General features: G+C 35.5%; 7 protein-coding genes across 9 annotated transcripts in view; 3 read left to right on the plus strand and 4 right to left on the minus strand.

The window, feature by feature from the left end:
- The window catches only part of LOC109584796 (uncharacterized), a 19739-nt gene extending 19535 nt beyond the window's left edge, over nucleotides 1-204 (minus strand). Inside the window, exon 1 of one of the 3 annotated variants that reach the window (XM_020000667.1) lies at nucleotides 9-204. In XM_020000667.1, coding sequence (XP_019856226.1) covers nucleotides 9-18 — 10 coding nt within the window. In that variant the 5' untranslated portion in view covers nucleotides 19-204. Of the gene's footprint in view, nucleotide 1 lies in introns of all 3 variants that reach the window. The other 2 variants (XM_020000670.1, XM_020000669.1) reach the window with 2 other exon arrangements.
- Nucleotides 1-914, minus strand: part of LOC100632549 (splicing factor 3B subunit 4-like) — a 26523-nt gene extending 25609 nt beyond the window's left edge. Inside the window, exon 1 of the mRNA XM_011407800.2 lies at nucleotides 830-914. The gene's annotated coding sequence lies outside the window, so the exon portion shown is untranslated. The remainder of the gene's footprint in view (nucleotides 1-829) is intronic.
- Nucleotides 915-5780: 4866 nt separating this feature from the next.
- On the plus strand, nucleotides 5781-6861 carry LOC100632045 (V-type proton ATPase subunit F-like). Its single transcript, XM_003389014.3, has 5 exons — nucleotides 5781-5878; nucleotides 5922-6003; nucleotides 6311-6393; nucleotides 6469-6591; nucleotides 6666-6861. Exons 1-5 carry the CDS (start codon nucleotides 5831-5833, stop codon nucleotides 6693-6695), a joined length of 366 nt encoding a protein of 121 aa, XP_003389062.1. The 5' UTR covers nucleotides 5781-5830; the 3' UTR covers nucleotides 6696-6861.
- Nucleotides 6862-9066: 2205 nt separating this feature from the next.
- On the minus strand, nucleotides 9067-13023 carry LOC100632677 (phosphopantothenate--cysteine ligase-like). Its single transcript, XM_020000665.1, is given in 8 exon segments — nucleotides 9067-9451; nucleotides 9567-9632; nucleotides 9745-9858; nucleotides 9923-10078; nucleotides 10148-10231; nucleotides 10233-10323; nucleotides 11280-11368; nucleotides 12800-13023. Coding segments are annotated over 8 exon segments (921 nt in total). The 5' UTR covers nucleotides 12941-13023; the 3' UTR covers nucleotides 9067-9271.
- A 51-nt stretch (nucleotides 13024-13074) lies between these two features.
- On the plus strand, nucleotides 13075-13923 carry LOC100632171 (cytochrome c oxidase subunit NDUFA4-like). The gene is made up of 4 exons (XM_003389015.2): nucleotides 13075-13190; nucleotides 13239-13327; nucleotides 13636-13696; nucleotides 13757-13923. Exons 1-4 carry the CDS (start codon nucleotides 13152-13154, stop codon nucleotides 13811-13813), a joined length of 246 nt encoding a protein of 81 aa, XP_003389063.1. The 5' UTR covers nucleotides 13075-13151; the 3' UTR covers nucleotides 13814-13923.
- Nucleotides 13924-14911: 988 nt separating this feature from the next.
- Nucleotides 14912-15754, plus strand: LOC100632298 (NADH dehydrogenase [ubiquinone] 1 alpha subcomplex subunit 4-like 2). Its single transcript, XM_003389016.3, has 4 exons — nucleotides 14912-15020; nucleotides 15069-15157; nucleotides 15428-15488; nucleotides 15545-15754. Exons 1-4 carry the CDS (start codon nucleotides 14982-14984, stop codon nucleotides 15599-15601), a joined length of 246 nt encoding a protein of 81 aa, XP_003389064.1. The 5' UTR covers nucleotides 14912-14981; the 3' UTR covers nucleotides 15602-15754.
- Nucleotides 15755-15958: 204 nt separating this feature from the next.
- Nucleotides 15959-17700, minus strand: part of LOC100632804 (peroxisomal trans-2-enoyl-CoA reductase-like) — a 2232-nt gene continuing 490 nt past the window's right edge. Inside the window, exons 3-8 of the mRNA XM_020000664.1 lie at nucleotides 17613-17682; nucleotides 17050-17131; nucleotides 16906-17002; nucleotides 16753-16857; nucleotides 16235-16346; nucleotides 15959-16104 (exon numbers count right to left, since the gene is read on the minus strand). Coding sequence (XP_019856223.1) covers nucleotides 16049-16104; nucleotides 16235-16346; nucleotides 16753-16857; nucleotides 16906-17002; nucleotides 17050-17131; nucleotides 17613-17682 — 522 coding nt within the window. The 3' untranslated portion in view covers nucleotides 15959-16048. The remainder of the gene's footprint in view (nucleotides 16105-16234; nucleotides 16347-16752; nucleotides 16858-16905; nucleotides 17003-17049; nucleotides 17132-17612; nucleotides 17683-17700) is intronic.

Genomic DNA, 17700 nt, shown 5'->3' on the forward strand with positions numbered 1-17700 from the left:
GGTATCATCAACCTCCATTGTTAGACTTCAGGTACTGGATCTGTTTCTTTTCCAAGTGAGAGGTGTGCAGTGACTACTGGCTAGTGATCGGTGGGTGTATTGCTCAAGTATCAAGAGCTGAATATACTTAAAACTCACTGTGGTATCATTAATGATATTTATAACTGCAATGTGACTGTCATTCTGCAATCTGACCACCCAGTCTGTAATCTGTTAGCATGTGCTGTGCATGTGCTGGTTGCAATAAATGTTATAATAAGTAAAGATTCAGTTAATTGAATTTCAGACCAATATTTTCTGAAGCAATGATACATATACTATTATTATATTATTTATCAACTATAATAAGAAAATGGTTGATTATTAGCAACAGAAAGAGCATGCATGGATCAAATATTTAAAGAATCGTGAAATCAAGAAATGAGAAATCAAGGAATCAAAGAGAAAAGGCTGTTAAAAATCAAGAGATTCAAGAAGAATGGAGAATCAGAAATCAGCAATGATTTTAAAAATCACTGAAGGATCTACAAATCAATTAAGATTCTATTGTAAAGAACAAACAGTATAATCATAAAAGAGTTAGACAATGACCATTATTAGATGAAATAGAAGATATTATTAGGCCACTCCGATATAATACATAGTTTCACAATGGCAACATGTCACTATATGCTGCCATTTCAAATTAATCAAACATAAATAATTGGGTCATTCTGTGTGTCTGCATTCTGTATGTGTGGTAAGACTTTACATTGAATAATAATTAATTCATACCACCCACTCAATTGTCCGCCCACGCATGTAATTGTAACAATTATATTGGCCTTACCCTGTGAATAGCAGAACTAGTTATATACTGGAGAAAGGCAGCAAGTGTCCTCTCTTCTCTTCCTCTGTCATACAGTCCAGCTGGTACTCCTTTTCTCTCTCTCATGAACCTTTTTAAGTAGGACCAGGTAGCGTCTTTTGATGCGAACTAGAAGAAAGATAGAGAGGGAGAAGGTAAGGAGGGTTGAGGTCGCAAAGGTGGACTTTTACTTGTGATTCTGTTTCTTTTATTTTTCTCAGGATTTCACGACAAAGCGAGAAAATGCTTCTACGAGCCGCCATTTTAAAATAATTACGAGTGGGCGTGGTAGTCCATCCCCCCCCCCCGCGCCCGGCGCGGGGGGCCCCAATTTTACAAGTAGAGAATTCTCCATTTTTTATAATTTTTATCTGATACATATTATGCATGTTCTTATGTTGTGCAGAAAGTTTGAGCTAATTCCGATCAAGTCATTTTAGATTTGTATTTATTTTTAAATTTGCTCCAAAATACGGGTTAAAGTCTCTGTACTATTGTAGTCAAATTTCACCGTAAGATTCAAAAGGAGAGAATTCCTTATAATTTTATTATTACAGTTTTTGATGCATATACATGTACTTATGTTACGTAGAAAATCTGCACCAATTCTGATTAAAACTGGATTTTTTTACAAATTTTTAAAGCTGCTCCAAAATTGGGTAAAAGTCCCTGTGTCTCAGGCCAAAATTTGCAAAAATTGAAGGAGAGAATTTTTAATTTTTATAATTTTTTCTGGTGCATGCATGTTCTTATGTTGCCGCATAGAAGTTTTGAGCTGATTTCAAGATTGAATTTTAAGTTAATCCAAAATGAACCCGCAAAGACCAAATGAATAATGGCAATTTTCTATTTTACTAACTTAACAAATACTGACTGGAGTAAAGATTTGGCTTATCAATGTGTTTACTACTTTTTCATTGTCAGCCTTATGTATTATTATACATTAAGTCGTGAGGTGCAATTGTCACTTCAGTTACGGCTGTCGATCGGGCCCAAGTGTTACTGTTGCAGGTTCAAAGATGAGTGAGCCCCAATCAAGTCCCATTGATGCTATAGAGGATGAAGAGTATGTTGACTGCTTTGCTCCAACTTATGAACAGCTAAATAATAGGAATGGTGAACGAGAAGACTACACGACAATGGATAATCATGAAGAAGGTCCTATACAGCTGCAGGATTTTAATCGTGCAGAGGTACATCCTAACACTGTGGATCGTATTCCAAAATATATCAATTTCCCTAATGCTGCAAGGCAGTCAGTGTGGAGTACACCATTCATTGTTATGACAGTGCTACTGTCCATTATATTGGTTCTGATGGTGACTATACTCTGCTTGATGATAGCTCATATTGCTAGTAACAGGACCTCTCCTGACTTTGATGAATGGGCTAATGGTGTATCACAAAATACCTTTCAACTAATTGAAAACAATATCAACTTCACTGAGCTTGATGAACAAATCTTACAAACTACAAGAGATTCTGCACAAAAGCTCATTAACATTTTCAATACTCTCTCTAATCTACAAGACACCAGTACCTCTACTGCTGGAGTGGCTGATGATATACTACTAATAGCACAAAAACTATTAGTACTACACAATGACTCAACTGCTTTACCTACCTCTTGTAAAGAGATTAAGGAGAGACAATCATTCAGTCCATCAGGTTATTATGTACTGGCAGATGTTAACAATGCTACTTATGCTGCTTACTGTAATATGGAGGAGCTGTGTGGTTCAGGAGGAGGATGGACAAGACTAGCATATCTGGATATGACTGATGCTACACAGAACTGTCCTTTTGGGTTTGGATTGTACCAGTCAGGAGAAGTTAGAGCTTGTGGTAGGACTAACAGTACTAGTGCTAGCTGTGTTTCTGTTACATACTCATCTAATGGTATCAGTTATTCTCAGATATGTGGTAGAGTAACAGGATATCAGTGGGGATCACCTAATGGTGTTTATCGTCCTACCAGTTCTTATCGTAGTGACATCAATTCTTTTTATGTTGATGGTGTAGGTATTACTCGTGGGTCTCCTCGTCAACATGTCTGGACACTAATAGCTGGGGATAATGAAATGACTAATTCATCAGGTTCATGTCCATGTAATAATGGCAGTACAGTATCAGTGCAGTCTTTTATTGGTAATAACTACTTCTGTGAATCAGCGAATACTTATATATATTGGCTTCCTGCACTCTACTTATCTGATCCACTCTGGGATGGTGAAGGTTGTGGTTCTCTTGAATCACCTTGTTGTAATGTTCCTGGTATCCCATGGTTTCACAGAGACTATGGTAGCAATACCACTACTGACTATATTGAGTTGAGGGTCTGTGCTAATGGTAGTACTGATCATGAAGACAGTCCTGTTACTTATTATGAGATTTATGTTAAGTAGTATGACATTATCCAATAATGTCCTTCATATTTTGTTTCTTGATGTTCCCTTTTGTTAATTAAATTGGATTTAAGTTATTGTTAATCACATTTGCAGCGTGTATGGGCATTAGATCAGCCAACAAAGTACAATTGTATTTGTAAGAATGCAGCGGTGTTTACGAACGTCTGCAAACTAACACAGTGACACTATATTAACATTACAAAATATTGATGTCAGCAGTTTGGCTGTCAACTTTTGTTGACAGGAAACTCGTAGTATAATATTTGTATTTTCAATGCCATGTCAAGATGTTAAGAGGAGTGAGGAGTATGTTATGATTTTATGAGATCACTATGTGTCACAGAATTTTTTAAAGCCTAAAATAATACTATCCAAATTTCCAGTGTTAGACATTTAAACTTAATGAAACCATTGTATTGTTGCGTTAAGACCAAATTTAAGAAGACTAGTCATTTACAGAGTGTTTACAACTATAGTCTACTGTACTTTTAGTCGGTCATAACTCAATTCCTTTGTGAAATGTGTCATAATGCAACCTTATACATGACAAGCTCTGGATCTATAAGATATGAACTACGATAGAGAATTTTGTTTTTGTGGTCATCGGTAGTCTTTATCGGACAACATCGATTTTCTAAAACAATACGTTTTCACAAGAATACTCTTGGTTTTCAAGGATGAACAACTGTGCTGCCTCCAGTGATGATATTGAAGAATATTATATTGATTGCGTTGCTCCCACTTATGAGCAGGTACACCAGCCGATCCCCATGACAAGAATGTCTAATAATGAATATACTACGATGAATCATGAGAGCAGCTGTAGACAGCATCAGCTGGAAAGTTTTGAAGAGCCACAACAAACTGGCTTTGTTGAAAATAATGATGAGAGCTATGATGCTAAAGATGTCAATGCTAAGAGGTCAGTTTGTTGTACTACTAGTAATGTCCTGCTGTGCTTTGTGCTAATAATGCAAGTGGCAATACTCATCACACTTGTCTTTCTGCTGGCACAAACATTTGCAGGAGATGCTACAAGTACAGGAACCAGCACTAGTCCAACTACTGCTGGTAGTACTGGTGGCATTAACTTCAGTCAATGGTCTAATGACATAGTATCTAAAGTTAGCAGCAATGTAACAGGGAGCCTTCCTGACTTCAATGAATGGGCTAATGGTGTATCACAAAATACCTTTCAACTATTTCATGAGAACAATACCAACTTCACTGGACTTGATAAACAAATCTTACAAACTACAAGAGATTCTGCACAAAAGCTCATTAACATTGTCAATACTCTCTCTAATCTACAAGACACCAGTACCTCTACTGCTGGAGTGGCTGATGATACATTGTTAATTACTAAACAATTGTTAACAGTGTTTAATAATTCAATTGTTAAATCATGCAAACAAATCCTCAATCAAGTACCCAACAGTCCATCAGGTTACTATATACTAACATCAATTAATGGATTGGCTACTTATACTGCTTACTGTAATATGGGAACATTGTGTGGTTCAGGAGGAGGATGGACAAGACTAGCATATCTGGATATGTCCGATGCTACACAGAACTGTCCTTCTGGGTTTAGACTGTACCAGTCAGGAGGAGTTAGAGCTTGTGGCAGAAATAGTAACAGTACTGGTTGTTCATCAGTTCAGTTCCCATCTAATGGTATCAGTTATTCTCAGATATGCGGTAGAGTAACAGGATATCAATATGGTCACACTGATGCCGTGTATCTTCCTACCAGTTCTTATCGTAGTGACATCAATTCTTATTATGTTGATGGTGTTAGTATCACTCGTGGATCTCCTCGTCAACATGTCTGGACACTAATGGCTGGTATTAGTGAATCAAGCTCTGCATCATATGCATGCCCATGTAATACTGGTAGTACAGCAGCAGTGCAGTCTTTTATTGGTAATAACTACTTCTGTGAATCAGGTAGTCCTATTAGCAGTTCATCACGTAGGCTCTACACATCTGATCCACTCTGGGATGGCCAAGGTTGTCGTTCTCGTGAATCACCTTGTTGTAATGTTCCTGGTATCCCATGGTTTCACAGAGACTATGGTAGCACTACCACTACTGACTATATTGAGTTGAGGGTCTGTGCAAATTCTCCTAATGAAGACAGTCCTGTTAGTTATTATGAGATTTATGTTAAGTAGTGAAGTCGTTGTGTATGTGTGCATTTCTGATCAAAAATGGTAATCCCCAAAAAATTACAATTAGTTTGTTTTGTAGTATTTCTATATGATTGCTGCCAACTTTTTTGTAGTAAAGTCAGTTTACACCAAAAGGTCATCGTCATTTTTGTTATAATATCAATACTCATCACTCCAGCAGCGTTAATTGTATCATGATAACATATCATGTATTTCTGAAAGTGCAATCATGCATTAGATACTTTTATGAACTATCTATGCTTTACTAGATCTATGCTTTACTAGATCTATGCGTTAATACAAGCAGCATTACCACAAACAATCCAATGATTAAAAATGCATTATGGTAATTTGGGCGTGGTTTATTTGTACCACGCCCATATTGTGCAAAGCTAAGGAAAATGGCTGGCAAGGCAGCAAACAAGTTGATGGCGATCATAGGAGACGAGGTAAGACAGTATAGCCGCTAGTATCTCAATACCTAGACTATAGGACACCTGTACCGGGTTCCTGCTCGGAGGAATAGGAGAATATAACGCTAAAAGACACCCAAACTTTCTTGTAGTCAATAAAGGTCAGCTAGTACACTGTAATGTCTACTGGCGTGTGTTAGGGAAAGTATTGGGTATACTGGGCGGAGAAGGAAGTGATAGGATGGCAGTGTTTCTGTGTCATTTGGGACAGTGTTGTAAAGCTTGACTTATTTATTACTAATTTTGAGCAGAAAATAGAAACAAAATTGAAGCACAATTTCTTGTAAAGAAGAACATTATAGCCGATATGGTTCATTATTATGATGCATTATGTTACCCTGTTAGTGTTAGAGTGTAGCCCATTGTTATTCTATTGTACATTCATTGTTCACACTCATCCATACACAGACACTCCTGTATCAGATATTGAGGACTCATTCCGAGCTTTTACTGGCCGGGCTGACATTGCAATCATACTAATCAACCAATATGTAAGAAAGAAATAATCTTAATAATGTTTAAACTATCTCTCTCTCTTTTTCGTTTAAATCTCTTCTCTTCCACAGATTGCTGAAATGATACGTCACATTATTGATCAGCATGATAAAGCCATACCCGCCATTTTAGAAATACCATCAAAAGATCAACCTTATGATCCGAGCAAAGACTCCATACTGAGAAGAGCAAAGGTATATTAACTGAAAAATAATTATACCTTTTATTTGTCACTCTCTCTCTTCTCTTCTCTTCTCTTTTCTTGCAGGGTATGTACAATGCTGATGATTTCAGATAAACATTTCAAGTAGACTTACAAATTGCACTTTATTATTAGAATTGTATAATGATAGTGGTGTGTGTAGTAGCTATATCATGCTAGTAATTAGTTATTATTATTTATGAATATTGTACTGCTTTTAAGCAATTCTGTTATAAGATGGAATGTTAAAGTTGCTCCAAAATTGAAAAGGAGAGAATTCTCAATTTTTATAATTTTATATGATACATATACATACAAGATGTTGTGTAAAAACTTTGAGCTGATTCCGATTCAAAATTTTCGAGTTATGACCATTTTTTAAAGTGGCAAATTAAAAATAATAATGAGCACTAATTTTCTGACTATCAATATGTAATATGCCTTGGCTGCAGTTTAAATTGAATGACAAATTAATAATTAAAAAAAAACTACCTACACAAACTACTTATTGTTATTCTGATCATACTGTGTCAATTCACTGGATTGAGAAGTCCAATTGTGAATCCCTCTTAGTATGTTTCTCTTCTTGTTCAATATTTTTGATGGCAAAGTTCTCAGCAATTTGATGAATGTTAATTTCAACTTCTCTCACACGCAACTTGTATCTCTTAGCAAGAAATATATAAATCAGTAAAATTATTAAAGACATGATGGTCTTTGCAAGTAGAAAGTAGAATCCACGACCCAAGGACTCCTTAGGATGCAGGAAGTGAAGGAATGGAAGAAATAATGCAAAATCAACAAATATTCTTAAGCCCCAGAAGAAAAGCAGCAATCCAATCATGGTTCCCCTCATTGATTTAGGACACTGAGCAAGGATAAACTCAACCAGTACAACATTGTACATGTACCAAAGACTTGCATCAGTGATGTTAATAATAATCCATTCATGAGTTGTAATGGATAAGTTTTTGTCATCGTAAAGAGTAAAGCAACGAAATGTTTGTCCAAAATGATAATTACCAATGAATGCTAGACCAGTGTAAAGGATGTTAAGAAGAACTATTAGTACCAGACCCATTCCTATTCTCTTCAGCATACTGGGAATGTACTTATGAAAACAAGGATATACCAGAAATTGATGGAAGAAAATGATAGATACGTATGCTATACTAAATGAGAAGTCAATATTTTCTGGGTCATTGCATCCATATACTTGAGAGGCTAATCCTTCAGTATATTCTTTACACAACCCTGATGCCACAGCACAGACAACTACCAGTGGTATTAATCTAAAGAGAGTCTTCACATCTTCTACCTCTTCCTCTGTGAATGGTCCACCATATTTATCCTTACCCAGGTCTAGTCTTGAAGGAGCCTCTTCCTCCCAGTAGGTCAGAGCACTACGATTCTCAGGATACTTGTGCTTCCTGGTATAACACAATACTCTAACTATCAGTTTGACTGGATTAACTGTATTCACAGGAGTAGTATCAAGATAACCATTGAAGAGACTGTGACTGACTAGTACTGCAGATACACAGACAATAGCAGCTAGTAACAGATGTAGTGTTGTTATATTAGACCATAAAGTAACAGTAACAATAACAACAATAGGTCCAATATTATGCCAGTGTAGTACTGCAGTTAGTTCACTGCTTGATGATCCAATAAGCTGATCAATATTGAATGGTAACAGATTAACACGTACAACTGCAAAAGTAACCAATGATAATGCACATAATATCGACAGTAGGTAGTTGTATGATGGTAGAAGCATGAAGATGATTATCAAAGGAATTAGTAAAATAAATGTAATATATGATCCAACCAGAACAAGTTTATATCTGCTTATTAAGAAATCTCCTAAATATCCAGCAATGAAGTAAATAAGACAGAATCCTAATAATATAAGAAAATAAAAGGATGTGTCAGTACACAAAATAACTAAATTCTGGCTGATAGAGATCATGAGGTCCCAGAATAGTACCAGTAGTGCTCCCTTAGAGTGAATGAACTGGAAACGATAAAAGGAAGGACAAGAGGAACATCTCCTTCTACTAGTAACTGATGATGAGCTTAATAGAGGAACACTATCAGACATTACTACTGATGAAGAGAAAGGATTGAGAAAGCGGAGAGACTTCAGAACCCTTTAATCAATCTGCCTATTCCTAGCCTGCAGTATGAAACTGGTCCAAACATGTGCTTGTTTATATCAAGAGCACATAATCAACAATATTACTTTCAATTCAAGATGAAGCATTGTTTGAATACAAAATTAAACATAAATATTTTTGTTAGAATCCCATGCTAGTTTTTACAGCAGTGCATTGTTCACACATTTTGATGATAATCATTCATTATTTTCAGTATAACACTATGGTCTAGTGATAGATCACATTAATAATAATAATAACACTATGATAGTAATCACACATTAATTATAAACATTTCACTATTTTTGTTTCACTATAACTTATAAACATTAAACATTTTGACAAGTCAATATAACAATCAAATAAAAAAGAGCATGCCCATATACTGTAGCATAAAATTTGCGACATCTTCATTTTTGTAAATTTAAAATATCAAATAAAAATACATGTATCAAAGTGAAGAACTATTACACAAAATTATAAAGTTAGCAGTTGACATTAAAGTGTAAATATTCAACCAAGTCCATTAATATAGATACCATGTCTTTTACAAACTTGTCCAACCAGTTTCTCTTCAATGACTCCGCCCTTCTCTGCCTCCTCTGGTGACAATACAATGGAGACCTCCTCCTTGTCTCTCTCTATTATCAATACCTGACTCTTTCTTGTTGACAGAGTATTAGCAATCACAAGCTGATAATAATGTATTATAATGTATTTAATAATTAATAGTATCATGAGTGTACATTATACTTTAAATAATGACTTCTATCCACTTATAAAATTGTCGGTATCATATTTCTCTTACCTGGTGGCCATAGTGTCTCAAAGCATTCCTTGCTCTTTCACTAAGAACAGCTGAATCAGTTTCTAACTGAAAACAAAATAACATTAGCAATAATAATAATAATTTTTTGTTTTATTGTATATTGTTCTACCTTACTTCCAATCATTCCTAATTACTGGTCTTTCCCTCTCTTTCTTACTTTAAAGGATACTACATAAGCAAGTGGCCCCCAGTCATTGTTGACAATCCCAAGGAGTTTAGGAACTTTTTGTAATTCAAGTTTTAATGAGGGCGAGGAGATCTTGTGCTCAGACTAAAATAATATTAAAAAATAAATAAAATTAGAGCATTTTATGATTATCATAATTATGTCTCACCATATCTTCTGGTGGTATATAATAATCAGAAACAGCAGCAGCAAGAAATACAATACTATTAATATTATTAACTAGTTTAGTTATTAATTGAAGATAGTGAACATAATCAAATAGAGAACTGTATCCAATTAATAATAATTTGTTGCAAGAAAGTACCTATTATGATAAACAATAATAACTAAACACAATAATGAGCTATATTTAAAGAATGACAAAAGCACTTACAATTTTATACTTGCTCAATACTGGCTTAATGGCCTCTCTGGTTGTCATAACAACATCACCACTAGGACTCACCTCCAGCAAGTCTAGTTTGGGTGGAGTCAATATTCTGTGATAAGGTAACAAGGAGGAGGATCTGTGGAGGAATATCACTGCATAGCCCATTGGATATGAACTGTCTGGTTGAGTTAAGATAAATAATGTACAATAACATGTATGGTCAGATACATATTGATGCCCTTATGCTGTGTAGAAAGTTTGAGCTGATTCCGACTTCAACTTTTCAAGTTAAGGCCATTTAAAAAAACATCAAAATTCTGAAAAATACCCAAGATTGTAGCCCATGGTTTTTTCCAAAAAATGGCTCCGAAATCACCCCAAATTTTTATCACATTTTCTGATACATATTGATGTCTTTATGCTGTATAAAAAGTTTGAGGTGATTCCGACTTCAATTTTTCAAGTTATGGCCATTTTAAGAAAACGCCAAAATTCTGAAAAATACTCAAGGCTATAGCCCATGGTTTTTTTCAAAAAATGGCTCCAAAATCACCCCAAATTTTTATTACATTTTCTGATACATATTGATGTCCTTATGCTGTGTAGAAAGTTTGAGCTGATTCCGACTTCAACTTTTCAAGTTAAGGCCATTTAAAAAAACTCCAAAATTCTGAAAAATACCCATGGCTAGCCCATGGTTTTTTCCAAAAAATGGCTCCAAATCACCCCAAATTTTTATCACATTTTCTGATACATATTGATGTCCTTATGCTGTGTAGAAAGTTTAAGGTGATTCCGACTTCAATTTTTCAAGTTACGGCCATTTTAAGAAAACGCCAAAATTCTGAAAAATACCCAAGGCTATAGCCCATGGTTTTTCCAAAAAAAAGGCTCCAAAATCACCCCAAATTTTTATCACATTTTCTGATACATATTGATGTCCTTATGCTGTGTAGAAAGTTTGATCTGATTCCGACTTCAATTTTTCAAGTTACGGCCATTTTAAGAAAACATCAAAAATCTGAAAAATACCCAAGGCTATAGCCCATGGTTTTTTCTAAAAAACTGCTCCGAAATCACGTCATATTTTTATTACATTTTCTCATTAAGTATGTACACACATTATCAAGGATACTCTGCTGATATTGCTCCTCTGCTTCCTGTACTGAAGTTGTCAAGGTAACGGACTGTGTTCATCTCAAGTGGTACCATAGTTCCACCACTCTATTAATAAATTATAATTAATTAATTAATTAAGTTTGCATAAAAGCAGATTTACAATAATTATTACACTCGTCCTAAAGTTACAGTCTAGTTAAATTTAACATGCATCAAAAGGTTAAATCGTCCACACTTTCAATTGGAAATTGACTGTAACATCATATTATATATTTGGCTCAGTTAATAGTTGAGAATTTCTTTCATTAAAACTTAAACACACACACAATGATACTATAGCAATAACAAAACAATAATAGTAATGATTATAATTAATTCATTTTTTATTCCAGAGTCCTTCAATAGGTATGACATCATTCCAACCATGTCTCTTACTAGGATCCTTCACTAATAAACCACACATTAACTTCATCACTTGATAACTAACACACAGCAAATGATCCTCTAAACCAGTACTATTACTACTACTAGTATTACTGGTACTATTGGACTCCCTCCATTCTTTTATTTCAACTGGTTCATAACTGATGATAGAATGGACTAGATCAGTGTGAGTGTCACCGCTAAATGGACACTTCCCAGTCCATAGTTCATACATTATGACACCAATGGACCAAAGATCAGTCCCGATTGAGAACAAGGAGTGTTCAATGGACTCTGGTGACAGGTAGAATGGTGAGGGGAGACTGGGCGAGGAGAAATGATGAGCATTTAAAGCAAGCAAAGGAGAATGAGCTGAGTCTTTATGATTAGAAGGAGGTTGAATAGAATGTTGCTGTGTTAATGAATTTACTCCAGGAATATCGACACTTTTAGTTGAATCAGCATCATTATTTTGTACTAATAACTTCTCATTAATATTTATTATTGATGAATAAAACTGTTCAATATCCTTCATTACATTAATATTATCATCATCGTCTTTATTCTTCTTTAAATCTATCGCTAAAGAGAAATCCGACAGTTTCAAGTTACCACAAGCATCTAAATAAATCTTAGCTGGACACAAGTCTCGTATGACCACACCCATCAAGTGGGCGTGGTTAAGACCAGATAAAATATCCGACACAAAAGAAGGTATTGATTCTAAAGGGACAGGTCCATCAGCACTCATGAGGTCGGCTAGTGTTCCCACAGAGGCCAATTCTGTCACTAACCAGATGTGTTGGGGCGAGCGATACCATTCTAAAAACTGAAGGATGTGGGTGTGGTCAAGATGACTGAGTTGATTGACGTTATGAGAGAGAGTTTCATAAAGTTCTGTGGAGTACTTGTGAATGCTAACATACTCAACAGTTCTCTTTCTACGTCCTTTGAATACCGTGCACCAGGGCTTGGACGATATCTCACCATAGAGCACATAGTTCTCCATTTTTGATTTGAATTTTGCCACTTAATATCAGCTACAGCGCATGCGCAGTACATCACAAAAATATAAATTATGCAAATTATAAATTTTACATAATTTTTACTTACAGTAACAAAGGCCAGTTTGTTCCCTTCCTTTGCATGATGAGCTACAAAGTGCTCTACATTTTCTCTCGCTTTATCAAAGTCTCCTGGACGAGGTAAAGAGGCTATAAAACCCTCAGCTTCCAAAGCGGAGCAATCAGCCATCTTGAATTGGGCGTGACTGCTATCAGCAGATCACGTGATCTAAAATCACTTAATAATAATTAATGTTAATAATGGTATTAATGCAGGAATTCATGAGTTCAGTTCACCTTTAAACTTTAATTAAACCTTAACCTTCCGTTTAAACTTTTATATATAATAACAGAGAAAGCGTAAATTTGTAAACACAACTAACGTAACAGCGAGTCCAGCAATGAGCAAGCTTTTAAAAGGTATTAGAGCTCACCCAGAGGTAAAGAGATGGCTATGGTCTGCTTTAATACTATTATAACCTATATAGGTGATACCCCTCATCGTTATCACTGGTTTTGCTACAAGCATGGCAACCTTCCAGACACTCAGAGCCTGTAATAAGTATCCTGACGTCTCGTGAGTTTAATAATCACAATTATCACGATACTTCACCTACATAACAAAGTTTTCAGGCCTGATTCAGAACTGAATGTTACCCAAAACTAATTGCTGATCATGACTTTTGCTCTGGCCTGACTCAGTTCCTGTGTCATGATTGTATCGTGGCTGATCGATTCCATGATTAAATCTCGACTGATTGCCAAAAATCCATGATCCATGTCTGATATCAGGCCTGGTTTGATCATGCAGCCTGATTATAATTGGCTGTATAATAAATTAAGAAATTGCTGTTGATAGTGGTAACGTTAATTTTTTGTTTTTAGGTTCAGGCGACACAGTAATCCACATCCTTGGCTCAATGTCAATCGACACGAAAACTTAAAAGTAAGTTTAGTCAGAAATCATGATTAATATAATCTCCCATTCCTCCTCTTTCTCTCCCAGTATGTCAAGATAATGGATTACAGTAAAAGACCCCAAGCTGATCCTCCTAAATTTTAGAGCAGACCGTGAGACCTCGTCATTAACTAATAAACTGTCCATTAATTAACTAATTTTTAGTCTCGCCCGCCCATTCGCTACCAATGATTTTAATAATTTTTAAATCCATATGTTGTGTAGAAAGTTTTAGCTGATTCTAATCAAAATTACATTTTTATGATTTTTAAAATACATTTTTAAAGTTGCTCAAAAATTGTGCCAAATTAAATCCTTATACTAGAATTATGGGGCTATATAACTGACATTTAATAATAAGCCCCGTTTACACTACAAACCAGTTTGGATCAAAGCGGTTCAGAAACCAGCTTAATTGTGTCCACACGTAACTGTGGTTGAATCGGTTTACAATGCTACATTGCATACATAATACAGCTGCTTCAGTACTTAAACAGGTTTGATTATCTCAAACCACCTCCTGAGGTGGTTTGAGATAAATCGGTTTAAACCGTTTTGAAATTGTCCACATGTAAACTGATTTATTTCTAAACCGGTTCCAAACCGCTTTAAGGGCATAGTGTAAACGGGGCTTATAGTATATAATTAGCAAAAATGCTGAGGTCTTTATATGAGTATTTGCCAGCTATCATGCAGAGTCAATCTATTAACACAGTAGTTTGGCTGTACGTCAACTTTTGTTGACAGGAAACTTGTAGTGTGTGTAATATTTGTATTTTCAGTGTCATGTCAGGCATATTTTGTTTGATGTTGGGAAAGATAGGAGTATGTTGTAGCAGCAGATCTAATACATTATAGAATTCCATTGTCACGAAATCTGTGACAAGCAAAAACCCATTAGTTCCATTGTCACAAAATCCGTAACAAGCAAAAACCCATTAGTTCCATTGTCACGAAATCCATGACAAGCAAAAACCCATTAGTTCCATTGTCGCAAAATCTGTGAAAACTAAAAAAACCCATTTTATTAACTTCAACATGTGAGAAATGCAAACTTAGAAAACCATCAGTTGTCGTGTTGAGACTGACTATATACAGTAATTGATTGACTTATTGATTGAATTGAGTCTTTATTGGGCACATTCCCAATCAAAGTCTCCAGGACGAGACAAAAAGCTCTTAAAACCTCAGCTTACAAACAAAGCAACACGCCATCTTGAAGTAGGCGTGGCCGCTGATCACGTGATCTTTTAAAAGAAGAGAGAAAACAAAAATGAGCAAGTTTATAAGGACTCTCAAATCTCACCCAGCGGTAAGAGAGGGCTAGGGCCCGCTTTAACCTTACTCTTACGTCCTTTAGGTCATTCCTGTTGTGTTTTTCACTGGTCTTGGTGCCAGCATGGCTGCCTTCCAAATCCTCAGAGCCTGTAATGTTTATTCTGACGTCTCGTGAGTTCAACCTACTCTGGCACTCACTACTTTGCAATAGTATATGTATTTATGTATCGTGTAGCTTAAATAAAAAGCTGTCGATCTATTTTTGATAATTTTCTGTTTCATAAATTACCCACCTACATGTACTACTGGGTGTGGTCGGATACACTGGGCTGACAAGACCATTCCTGTACTTATGAAATGAATTTGGACATTTCCTATAGTTTATTAGTTAATATAACAAGTATTCAGTACATGTACATGTCTTTTTTATCGTCATTTTAGGTTCAGACGAGGCAGCAATCCACATCCTTGGCTTAATGTCAAACCAAACGAGAACTTAAAAGTAAGGGGGTTATAGTCAGAAATCATGATCAATATCTCCCCATTCCTCTTCCTCAGTATTACAAGGCGGTGGATTACGGTAAACTCTCTCAAGGTGATCGTCCTAAATATTAGAGAGACAGTGCCACCTCATCATTAACTAATAAACTGTCCATTAGTTGATAATAGCAGTGCTTCTAGCTGTTGTAGTGATGTACAAACACACTTGTTGTTATTGATTTGTTTACATTTATTTATCAAAAGGATAATACCACAATAGCCATAAAATTTGGAGTGTTACTCTAAAAGAGGTTTGGAGACTAAAATTTTAACTATGTGCATGCTTCTATGGAACTCTATCAAATTGGAGACTAAAATTTTTGGCGAATTACCTTCAATTTGCCAAATTTTTAATCCACCAAATTTTCTAGCTATACAGTAATATCTCGTTAGGTGTCATTTGGTGGCCCTATAGTAATAGTTTCACATCACTCTCATGATAGTTCATCATTTTGGAGGAGGAATTGAGGCAACTTATCAAAATCCCCCAATCACCAAAAATGTACTTAAAAATTATTTTGATTATAATTTTGAATTGAGTTCAGGGTCTTCAAGTGGAGGAGGGAAGGAATTGTGTTCTAAAAATAAAATAAAAAACATTAGTACCAATATGACACATGTTGATCTATGGAGTGTCCAATAAGAACCAACTCCACAATGTACATTAAAACTAATAGAGGTATAGGTATCTTTAACTATGGGTAGCACCTGGTATAGTGAAGGGTGATCTATAAAATGATTGTCCTCCATCAACTTTAATGGTGGTACCAGTGATATAGCTGGCAGCTGGTGAGAGAAGGAAGCACACAGCACCTGAAACCTGTAGAGAGAGGGGGGGACAATTTAATGTAATATGTGCAGTGTAGCCTCTTTAAACAAAAACAATAAGAATTGGTTCTATTTCTATGATTGGCAATTCTATGCTAAATTTCACATCATAAAATTCGCTTCACTTGTGAAGCAGCTGCTCAAGCCTCCCAATATAAAACCCCCAATACATTATTGATACACTATTACAATCACTCAGCAAGTTATTCTTGTGGCTCCAGCATATCTCATGATCTTCCCCTCTAGGACCAATTAGGAAACACTTTGTGGTAGAAAGTACATATGTACTTAGACAGCAATGGCTTCTGTGGGGATCATTCTGTGGCTTTTAATTACTGGCATATTAATTTTCATAGAAGTACTAAACTACTACATGTACTTTAGTCTTGTATACATACTTCTTCAGGTATTCCGAGTCTTTTGGCCGGAATTATGTGAAGACCTTCGTCAAAAACATGACGACCTCCATAATTCTTAGCAGCTGTTTCAGAATATATTATACCCTGGTAGTCGTTAATAGTTAGTAGTTATTAGTAGTTATTAACACTTACCGGACTAACGCAGTTGATTCTAATACCGCAATCCGCCCATTCGAGCGCTAAACTCATCATAAGGTTCTGTACGCCAGCTCTAGCGGCACCTGTGTGTCTGAACGAATGCACGCATATAATTACTATTTAAAGGTTAGTACTTACGCCATATTCGGAAACCCCTTGTACATGTCTGCAATGATATTAACAATAGCACCTCCATGACCTGCCATCCACTCATTATAAGCTAAACAATTAAAATAATTAATTATTATAAATAATTCATGTATCATCATTATTACTATTAATGTTATTAATTCATAAAAGGGTTTAACTTTAGCATTTTCACCCAGGGTCATGGTATTTTGCCAAAATTGAATAGGAGAAAATTCTTTACTTTTATAACTTTATCTGATACATATACATGTTCTTATGCTGTGTAGAAAGTTTGAGCCAATTCTAATCAAGTATGGATTTTTTATAAATTTTTAAAGTTGCTCCAAAATCGGGTCAAAGACTCTGTACTATAGTACAGGGTCACGGGCCAAATTTTGCCAAAAATAAAAAGTAGGAAATTCTCCATTTTTGTAACTTTATCTGATACATATACATGATCTTATGTTGTGTAGAAAGTTTGAGCTGATTCCAATCAATTTTGGATTTTTTACGAACTTTAAAAGTTTCTTAAAAGAGCTCATTTAACAAGAAACCAGACCACACCCCCATACCGTGTTTGCAGCAGTAGAAAGTTCCAGTTAAATTGGTCTCTACAACAGCGAGCCAGCCTTTAGCACTGATCTGAGCAGCTGGAGATGC

Source organism: Amphimedon queenslandica, unplaced genomic scaffold, assembly GCF_000090795.2.
Source record: "Amphimedon queenslandica unplaced genomic scaffold, v1.1 AMPQUscaffold_13164, whole genome shotgun sequence".
In the NCBI taxonomy this organism is placed as follows: domain Eukaryota; kingdom Metazoa; phylum Porifera; class Demospongiae; order Haplosclerida; family Niphatidae; genus Amphimedon; species Amphimedon queenslandica.